The sequence below is a fragment of the Pteropus alecto genome, unplaced genomic scaffold (assembly GCF_000325575.1).
Source record: "Pteropus alecto unplaced genomic scaffold, ASM32557v1 scaffold131, whole genome shotgun sequence".
NCBI lineage: Eukaryota > Metazoa > Chordata > Mammalia > Chiroptera > Pteropodidae > Pteropus > Pteropus alecto.
The window spans coordinates 25,108,073-25,118,306 of NW_006434709.1; the positions used below are offsets into that span (position 1 = coordinate 25,108,073).

The window sequence follows — 10,234 nt, forward strand, 5'->3', positions numbered from 1 at the left end:
GAGATTTTTCTCTTTCTTTCTGAGATGCCTTGTCACCTTGGTTGTTCATGGTGTTTAATGGACTATTTCTCTGCCTGAGCATTAATGGAAGTGTATTCAGACGTTTTTCCAGAAAGAAGATTTATTGTATAAAGGTGTCTCTTTAGCCTGTTGCAAAGAAGGCACTTTTCTTTTGGTTTCCAGTAGGTGGCATCTAAGCTTCTTGGATCCCTGCTTTATATAATGCCTTAATAATGCCTTCTTTTTTTTTCCTGCTCTCAGTCTCAGCCCCTGTCAGTACTAGTGACAGTTTCCGTAGCATTTACTCAGATTCCCCTGGGGCTCCACAGTGTTCAGTCTTGGAGGGTATGGTGGGGAGGGGCTCTCTGGGTTGGAGGTTGGGGGCTGCGGCTCAGCCTGAAATTTGCAACTACGGCTGGTAAAAATCAACTGTTGTTTCTCTGCTGACTCACTTCTCTGCTTTCTGCCCTGATGACTGGGCCCTGACACCGGCTGCATGGAGCCCACAGCACTCCCAGGCAGGACAGTTCAGGAAACTCAGCGCACCTTCTCCCCTCCCCCTCCTCCTACAGGTAGCTTTGGTGGCTCTTTGAGAGGCAGCTTCTTTATTTCTCCCAGTCTACCACCCGACACCTGGGGCCCTGACCTGTGGTAGCTCTTATGTGTAGATCCCACGCTCAGACGTGCTGGTGTGCAGTTTGGGTGTTTTTTGTTGAGTTTTAGATGTTCAGCTTATTGTTGTTTCAAGGGGAGAGATCTGGGGACGTCTCTCACTCCGCCATGTTTCTCTAACTCTTCTGTGAATTGTTTTAAACCTCATATTTAACGTTGTACTCCCTCATGCAGTTTTGAATTGTCGTAATGTTATTTGCAGCTAATATATTTTTCTTAAAAAGTATTATAAGTGCCTATGTACATATATGTATACATTAGATGCTTAAGTGCCCTTGGCCAGTGAGTGCTGTGCACTGTCATCCCATGAGTGCTATACCACCCAGTAGAGAGTTAGATATATTTTGAAACATACATTGTTTATCTCCTGGAACTGATTTTCTGCTGTTTTTAATAGGGAACAATTTTGACCCATAGGGATGCAAATAAAGAATATCAAGCTGGTTATTAAAATGTAAGTTTTACAGAGGCCAGTGGCTTGAGGTGCCTCCAAAGAATTAGTTGAGAAAATGAAGGTAAAGGTTATTAGACATTTATGAATAGATAGCTGTCGATAGTCACAGATTTTCATAAGTGCCCATTTTGTCCTTTGATGTATAGTGACTTGGTGTTCAGCAAACATTTATCTAACTTGTATTATGTGCCCTGCACAGTGCTAGATACTGGAGTTACATTGGTGAATAAGATAAGACCTATTCCTCTTGGATTTTGTTATTTAGTGGGAATGATAGAGTTAAGCAAGGGACAGAGAGACCCATAGAAGTTCAATTTTGCCCAAGCACTGTGTTGAGTAAGTGTTCTAACTACCATACATTCTTGGCGAAAACCATATAAACTACATCCTTTATACCCAGCTCAGCCTCTCTCTCTTCTCTATAATCTCCCATCTCAGGGTTACTGTGGTTTAAGAAAAATATTAGAATTATGCAGTTAGATATCTAAATCTCCAGGAGCATGTTAATAAGCATGTATGGTGCATGTGGCTGGAGAAAGATTGATAACTCCTGATCTGGGGTATAACGTTCAAATCTGTCTTTGTAAGCCAGACCATGTTCTTGAGTACAAACCCACATTTAAAAAAAATTGTTTTTGTTTAATTGGGTGAAACAAACCTACACTTAAATTAGTTTGCTTTTTGTTTATAGGTCCAGGGACAAGTTCATCCTACTCTTGAGTCTAGTGATGATGCTCTTCAATATGTTGAAGAATTAATCTTGCAACTATTAAATATGCTATGCCAAGCTCAGCCCCGAAGTGCTTCCGATGTAGAGGTATGATTATTTTGCCTTATATTTACTTTATATCTAATTTGTGTATTATTGTAACTTCAGTGAAGGGGAAATGAATTTGATTTTTCAGTTCCACACAAAATATATATAGTGTTTAAAAAATGAAGACTGAATTTATTTTAACTTTGTATTGGGTTTATCATAGCTTGTTGACATTTTACCCATCATATTCCATGTTTTGCTTTTAATCTAAAATAAACTTTGTTGGCCTCTAAACACTACCTCTTGACGTTAGAAGGATACACATATTAATACTTTTAAGAGTCAAAAATGTCCAAGCATTTCTTTTGTTTTGTAAAGCCACTTATCTTTTCAAAAACATTTCCGTTATTTTTGTCGATCTTCAAGTGTTACATCTATTTCATATAGTAAGTGGAACTCTTTCCACCAATTGGAAGGGAGAGAAACACCTAAAAATCTAGGATGGAAGTTTTGTAATCTCTTACAAAGATAACATGTCCCCTGTCTTTTTAAGGGTTATAGTTTAGTGGAGAAACAGATAGGCATATGGGCAGTAACATAATGTGATGTACTATGGGTAAAAGGGGTGTGGGAATCTTAAAAGGGACATTAATAATATAGGCTTTGGGGCTTAGGGTTAGTGTCGCAGAAGCAGAGGCATCTAAATTGAGTCCTGCAGGAGTCAAAAGTTTGAGACAAAAGAAAGGTTTGAAGTACTGACCATAGAAAATGGGAGATAAAGCTAGAAAAATAAAAGTTGTTCTATAGCAGTGATGAAGGATTATTTATTTGACTTTAATGACCTTGAATATATAGGTACAAGTCTTTGGTTTTCTGCGACGTTTCTTTTGCAGTACTCAAGTGTGGGAATAAAAAGGATAGTTGAGTTGAATGGTATTTCACCATGGATATATAATAGAAGAACAGTAGAGCAAAGGAATTATGTAAATTGTTACTAGCAGTATGTTACAGCCCTTTCAGGACACAACACACATAGAATATAATAACGATTTTTATGGCACACAGGTAACTGGAGAGGACGTATCTCTATCTACACCAGGCCCTGCTCTGTTTCCCTGAGGGCTGAGAGATTGATATATAGACATATCCAATGAGAAACTCCGAAAAGAACATCAAAAAATCTAAATTGGATAAGGAAAAAAGTGAAATAGCTGATATTTAAGTATTTGCTATAACATCATGCACTGGTCTAAACAATTTTATGTTTTATATTTCATTTAAAAGTTTTTAATAACCCCACGAAGAAGATGGTGCTCTTTTTTTCCCTTACTAGAATGTAAACCCCAGGGATTTTTTTTTTTCTTGTTTACTGTCAGATCCCCATCACCTAGAACGGTGTCTGACACTGAGAGGGCACTCAGGAAATAATGTTGAATGAATAAATGTGAAAACTGAAACTCAGAAAGATTAAAGTTGCCCAAAGTCACAGCTAATAAGTAGTGAAGCCAAGACTCTAACCCAGGAAGTCTAAGCTTTTGGGCCACTAAACTATTCTGCCAGATAGGAGAGAGCAGAGAGATTGAAAAAATATGGAGGTAACAAGGTGTTGGATTTCCCAATAAGGTCAGATAACTGGTAACACTAGAATACCTGGAGAAACAGAATAGATTGGGATCAGAGACAGTTGTTAGAATTTAAGATTTCTGTGGTAACATGGTTATAAAAAGGGTGTGCCATGTGGTAGTGCTGGACTAGAGGTGATGATATAAGAGGTCATGGTATTTTATGTGTCCTTAATGTAGACAGTAAAGTCACACAGGATTATGGCAGGACTTTACATGAGCAGAAAAGAGTAATGTTTCAGAATCAGCTTGCAGAGTGGAAAAAAGGCTAAATCCACCTTCATGTGGGTGTTGGCAGTGGCCTCTAACCTTTTTGGCACCAGGGACCAGTGCTCCTATGAGAATCTAATGCCTGATGATCTGAAGTAGAACTGAGGCAATGATGCTATTACTGGGGAGAGGCTGCAAATACAGATGAAGCTTAGCTTGCAGACCCACCGCTCACTTCCTGCTGTGCGGCCTGGTTCCTAACAGGCCATGGACCAGTCTTGGCCCATGAGTTGCGGACTCCTGAGCTTTGGGACAAGGGCAGTTCCTGCTCTAGAAGTCTTCAGGGGAGATCTAGATTTCAGTTGAGCAAAGAGATTTGAAGGAACATTCAGTTTCAGAGGTTATGGATATAGAAAAGATTGTGTACTATGGAATAATAATTTACTTTGATTACTTAGGTAATTCAAAGTATATTTCATACATTTTTTAATCTTATTTTCCCATTGAATTATAAGGTCAAATATCTTTTATTCATAATTTCCCTTAGACACTAATTACATTGCCCCTCAGAGTAGATCTTGAATAGAACTGGTGCCTGACTCTCATTAATAATTCCATTTGCTCTTTTGGATCCTAGGGTCTCTCACAATGTTTATAAAATGCAGCATCCAACTCTGTCTACCATATTAGAATGGAGTTACAGATCTTGTCTTGCTTATCATTCCGAAGTGGGCACATCCCAGTAATTTGCTAGTTTGATAACATTGCATACTTAAATTCAGCTCTTTCTAGATACATTGTGCTATACCTATGTTTACCTGATTTCCTTCTTTTAATTAATATAGAAACTAATTTATAATTTTCCAGTATTGAAGATCATGAATTCTCAAAAATTCCTAATGAGTCTCACAGTCTTCCACTTGTACAGATTTAGTCAATATGTAGGTACTTAATTATTTAAGACTAAATAATAAAGGCTATTTTGTAATTTGGTAATACTCAAAACTTCTGAGATATCAAGGATATTTATCCTGTGTCCTGTCTTGTTTTTTTTAAGCAGTTAACTTGGGTCCTTAAAATAGACGTAGCCATGTAGTATTACAGTGAGCTGGCTTTAGGTTGGGAATGAATTTTTGAAAGAGAATATATGACAGTAATAAGACTAGCAGTCGGTTGTGTAACAGGCTTTGTAGTTTCAAAGTATTGTTATATACATTTTTATGTCCTTATAATAACCTTATGGAATAGTTATTTTATATATGAGACGATTAATCTCAGAATGGTAGAACAGATTAAAAAAAAAAAAGGATGGAAACTTGGGTCTTTTTCGATTAGTAGTCAAATACCCTTCTTCCTATACCATTCCTGGAAGGATATTTAGATAAGAATATGAGGATATGGGAATATTTAGATGACTATAATGGTGTTTTAGATTCTTTTATCAGGAAATAATTTTCCATTTTCTTCATTCATTAGAATGCTTTATTTCTTTAGTACATTTCTTTAATTAAAAAAAAACATTGTGGAGCTTTCTTTTAGAATCATAAGGGCCATGAATTTAGCAAGCCTTTCAAATAAATTTTAGGATAAGAGAGATTCATCAAAATTAAAACAAATTTTTTTGAGGGCCATATAAAAAATGTACTATAAAAATAAATCATTTTGAGTTAGTAGATTATATGAATTTTTTATTTTTATAAAGAATGTATTTTGAATACTTTCAAGTATAAACATAATTCAAAGTAGCATGGTAATTCTTGCTTAATATTTGGCTCTGAAGGGATTTGTTTTAATGAAAAACGAAAAATGATTTTCAATTGCCCTGTAGTTTTAGGAAAGTAGATACTTCAAAAGTGCTTGAAAACTGATGGATTACATACATATGTAATAAAAAAGTTTTAAGTTGTACTACAGATCATCACAAATTGTAAACTATTATAGTCTAAATGGATTTTGTTTTGTTGATGTAGCCAATATTTACTAATTCATGCCACCAATATCTAAGTATCTACTATCTGTCAAGCCATGTTCCACATGAATAAAGAAGTATATATAAATGCTCTGGGAATGCAGAGGAAGGATATATATTTTTTGGTCCTATCTTTTCAAAATAATTTAAGTTTTAGAAGATGATGTACAAAAATTATTCCAGTCTGATTTGTTCTCCCTTTCATTTTCTATATTTAATCTTAAAAAAAAAAAAAAAGATTAGCAGCAAAAACTAGTAGTATTTTTTGTGTGATATATCCCTAGTAAAGTATATTTTTAAATGTAATTTCTTAGATCTTGTTCTTTCAAAATTGTACTTGTCTTTTATTTCTCCCTGGTTGACTAGACTGATTTCCATTTGTAATGTCTTTCCTGTTTCCCTTTCTGGCCTGTGTGTCCTGTATTTAACCAACTTTCATTTCTTAGGACACTGTTACATTTTTCTTTTCATTTAACTCAGGCTTTCTTGGACTCCTTTATCTTAGACTTTTTTTCTTTTTTAAGAAATTATTTTATATTAGTTTCAGGTATGCAGGGCAATGGTTAGAAATTTATATAATTTGTGAAGTGATTCCCCCAGTTACTCTGACACCCATCTGGCACTACATACAACAATTAAAATAATATTGACTGTATTCCCTATGCCTACTCTGAATTCCCATGACTGTTTTGTAACAGTCAGTTAACCTCATTCTTCATTCCTTTACCTTTTTTACTCAGCTTTTTCCCCCGAGTCATATCCTAAAATTTTAAGTTTGCTTTTCTTTTCCATTCATTTTTTATTTAACTTTTCCTTTGCATCCTAAAGAATCCTTATAATGTCTAATATGTTTTTCATTAACATTTAGACTTTCCAAGTACTTTCTCCATATTTTCTACCTTTTTAGGAAAAAAATGTGCAACACATTCTAAGCCTTTATTACTGTTTTTTTCTTTTTAAGTAAATTTATTTTCCACTTACAGTTGATATACAGTATTATATTAGTTTCAGGTGTACAATGTGAGACACTTTTAGATATTTAAAAATACTGTCCCTCAGTGGATTGTATTTCTCTGGGGAAAATGCCCAGAAATCTTCAAAATGTAGTAAACAGAAGTTTATTTAAAAAAAAAAAAAAAAAAAACTCCCAGAAGGTGCAACTGACTCTGTTTGCATGCACACTATATAAGTTACAATTCCCCCAGTAATGATATCACTGGCGAACATGGCCCAAAACTTGCCTCAGACCCTAACAAAAATATTTTTCCCCAGCTTTATTAAAATGTAATATACAATTAGTTGCTCATATTTACAATGCATAATTCAATGCATTTTTTCAATTATAGTTGGCATACAATAATAAGTTTCAGTTGCACAGCATAGTGATTAGAGATCTATGTAGCTCATGAAGTGGTCACCCCACTAAATCTAGTACCCTTCTTCCCCCTTACATATTTTTTACAACATTGTTGACTATTTTCTATATGTTACACTTTATATCTCCATGACTGTTTTGTATCTATCTATTTGTACTTCTTAATCCCTTTGCCCTTTTTCACCGCCCCCCCCCAATACTCCCTCCTGTCTAGTAGCCCTCAAAATATTCTCTGTACCTATGAGTTTGTTTCTGTTGTTGTAGTTCTTGTTTATTTTGTTCTTTAGATTCCACATGTACGTGAAATCATGGTATTTGTCTTTCTCTACCTGACTTACTTCATTCAGTGCAATACCCTCTAGGTCCATCAAGGCAATATCTTTTTCCATCCCCTTCCTTTTAGTCTGTGTGTGTCTTTTAATCTGGAGTGAGTCTCTTTTAAGCAGCATATATAGGGGTCTTGTTTTTTATCCATTCTGCTTCCCTATTATTCAATTGGAGTACTTAAGTCTTTTCCATGTGAAGTACTTGTTGATTAATATGTAGTTATTACCATTCTTTATTCATGTTTTTGATATATGTTTTTTCTTTCTTAAAGAAGTCCCTCCAACAATTCCTATAATACTGGCTTGGTGTTGATGAATTCTTTTAGCTTATTTTTGTCTAGAAATCTCTTTTTCTGTCCTTCGACTCTAAATGATAACTTTGCTGGATAAAGTATTCTTGGTTGTAGATCCTGGGTTTTCAATACTTTGACTGTTTTGTGCCAAGCCCTTCAGTCCTGCAAAGTCTCTTTTGAGAAATCACCTGCCAGTCTTATGAGTACTCCTTTGTAGGTAACTACTCTCTTTCTCTTGCTGCTTTTAAGATTCTCTCTTTGTATTTAACCTTTAAATTTTAATTATGATGTGTCTTGGTGAGGGCCTCTTTGAATTCATCTTTTTCGGGACTCTTTGAAGTTCCTGGAGTTGTATGTCTATTTCCTTCACCAGGTTAGGGAACTTTTCCATCATTATTTCTTCAAATATATTTTCAACTTTTCATTCTCCCTTTTCAGGTACCCTTATGACATGGATGTTGGTACCCTTAATTTTGTCCCATAGTAAGCCTTTATTACTATTAATAAGACTTCAAAATTACCTGTGGTCTGAATATTTGCACTGAAGTGCATGCATAGGAATTTTCATAGGCCCTAGAATATTTTTATTGGAATTGATCTTCAAGACTGTCTATTTAGACTCCTTTATTATGTAAAGGGAAAGGCAAGATTCTGCTAATAAGAGATAGAGCTGAATCTCATACCTAGCTTTATATCTCATTTAATTTTTTCAAAGCCACTAGATGTTAATCAAGATGAAGTTTCTCATTTCAGACAAATGAAATTATTAATATTGAAAGTAGCAGAGTAATAGAATTCTAATTCATGAGTCTTTCATTGTTCACCCCTCCAGCTTCTTTACTTTTAAAAATATATAAAATAATTATAAAAAGAAATTTTATTTTGATCTAAAATTATAATTAAATTTGCTGCTACAAGGGATAAAGTAATTTAACTTATCCTTTCCACATTCAAGGCACTTTACTTTTCTGACTCTACCAGTCTTTTCTCATATATTCTGACTCTTGGTGTTACCTAAGTATATGGGTAATTTGATTCTAATAATATACTAATAAGTTTAAAACATAATGTTCTTCATCATTATTTTTTCTCACCTTTCTTTTGTCATTCTTGATTTTCTTTACCCTTCTTTCTTAAAACAATAAACTTGGAATCAGATGGACAAAATTGAAATGGGAAAGGATTACTGTTCTCTTTTCTTTTTCTTCCACCTCAACCCATGTCTACAGTTTGCCTCTGTAATTTCACTAATGATTTCTTTTCAAAGACATGTTAAATATATTTAGAATTGTCGGATTGAGTTTAGCTTCTGTTCTCTTCTGCTGCTTTTCTATCACCACTATATACCATTATGCCCTCGGTCATCACTCATTAGCAAGTCATAAAATCACTTTAGTGTATTTCCCAGCAAACATTTTTTTTTTTTAATGAATAGAAAATATCAGTGCATTGCATATAATAAGGGCAGGTTTTGTTTTATGAAACTTTGTTCAAGTTTAGTATGTGTGTGATGTGTAAGGATGTTCTATAAAGTATACTGAGGATTTATTATTTCTTACTATGAGTTGAGGTTAAAAAAAAAAAAAGTTAGCAAGCCAAAGGGCCATACCATTATAAGGTTTGTACCATGATTATATCCATTCAGTTAACCACGAGTTAAAATTGGTATGGGAACTACGGTAAAGTTAGTCCTAAATCTTGTCATTTTTAGATTAGCAAGTCTGTAGTGTTGATTTGAAAAAGGAAAAGAATTTCTGATTTTGATGTTCCTTTCTACCCTTTCACTCCTTCCCCTTTTTCTTTTTTCACCAGCCAAACTCAGCTAATATTTTGGACCTTTGTGTTGTCTTTATTATATGAGGGTATAGTATCCTGGCAAATATTGCTTTTCAACTAGGCATTTGAAAAAGTTTATAATCTCCATTTTTATAATAATTTTTTTTAACATACTTCTGATTCCATTAATTAGGATTTAAAATGATCACTTCTCATATTTGGAAGCTGATTTAGCCTTGAACATAGATGAGAAAGTTTATTAAACTCAAATGGTTTAAACTAATTTTAATTTATGGGTTCTTATAAATCAACATGATTTCCTTCCCATCTCCCACCCTATTATCACATAACAATCTCTTTTTTATTTTCCATTTTAATAGCAACTGAAAAAACCTTTTTATTTAGATTTATAATCAGAACTGATGTTTAATTGTATTAATACTGAATAATTCAGAATTCGTGTTAAAATTATATAATAGCGACCTCTACTGGTTATAATTATGGTATCCTGAAAGTGAATTTTAAAAACTTAAGAAGATGAAGAATGAAACTAGATTGTTGTCTATCACCACACACCAAAATTAACTCAAAATAGATTAAGGACCTGAATATAAGACCTGAAACAATAAAATGCATAGAAGAAAACATAGGAACTAAACTCACGGACCTTGGACTTAAAGAGGATTTTGTGAATTTGACCTCAAAGGCAAGGGAAGTAAAAGCTAAAATAAATGAATGGGACTCCATCAAACTAAAAAGCTTCTGCTCAGCAAAAGAAAT

The 10,234-nt window shown here is 34.1% G+C and overlaps 1 protein-coding gene across 3 annotated transcripts in view; it reads left to right on the plus strand.

Moving 5' to 3' along the window:
• Nucleotides 1-10,234, plus strand: part of SOS1 (SOS Ras/Rac guanine nucleotide exchange factor 1) — a 118,066-nt gene that overhangs the window by 36,056 nt on the left and 71,776 nt on the right. For all 3 annotated transcript variants that reach the window (XM_015587582.2, XM_015587583.2, XM_006909653.3), the window contains one exon: nt 1,818-1,943. In XM_015587582.2, coding sequence (XP_015443068.1) covers nt 1,902-1,943 — 42 coding nt within the window. In that variant the 5' untranslated portion in view covers nt 1,818-1,901. The remainder of the gene's footprint in view (nt 1-1,817; nt 1,944-10,234) is intronic.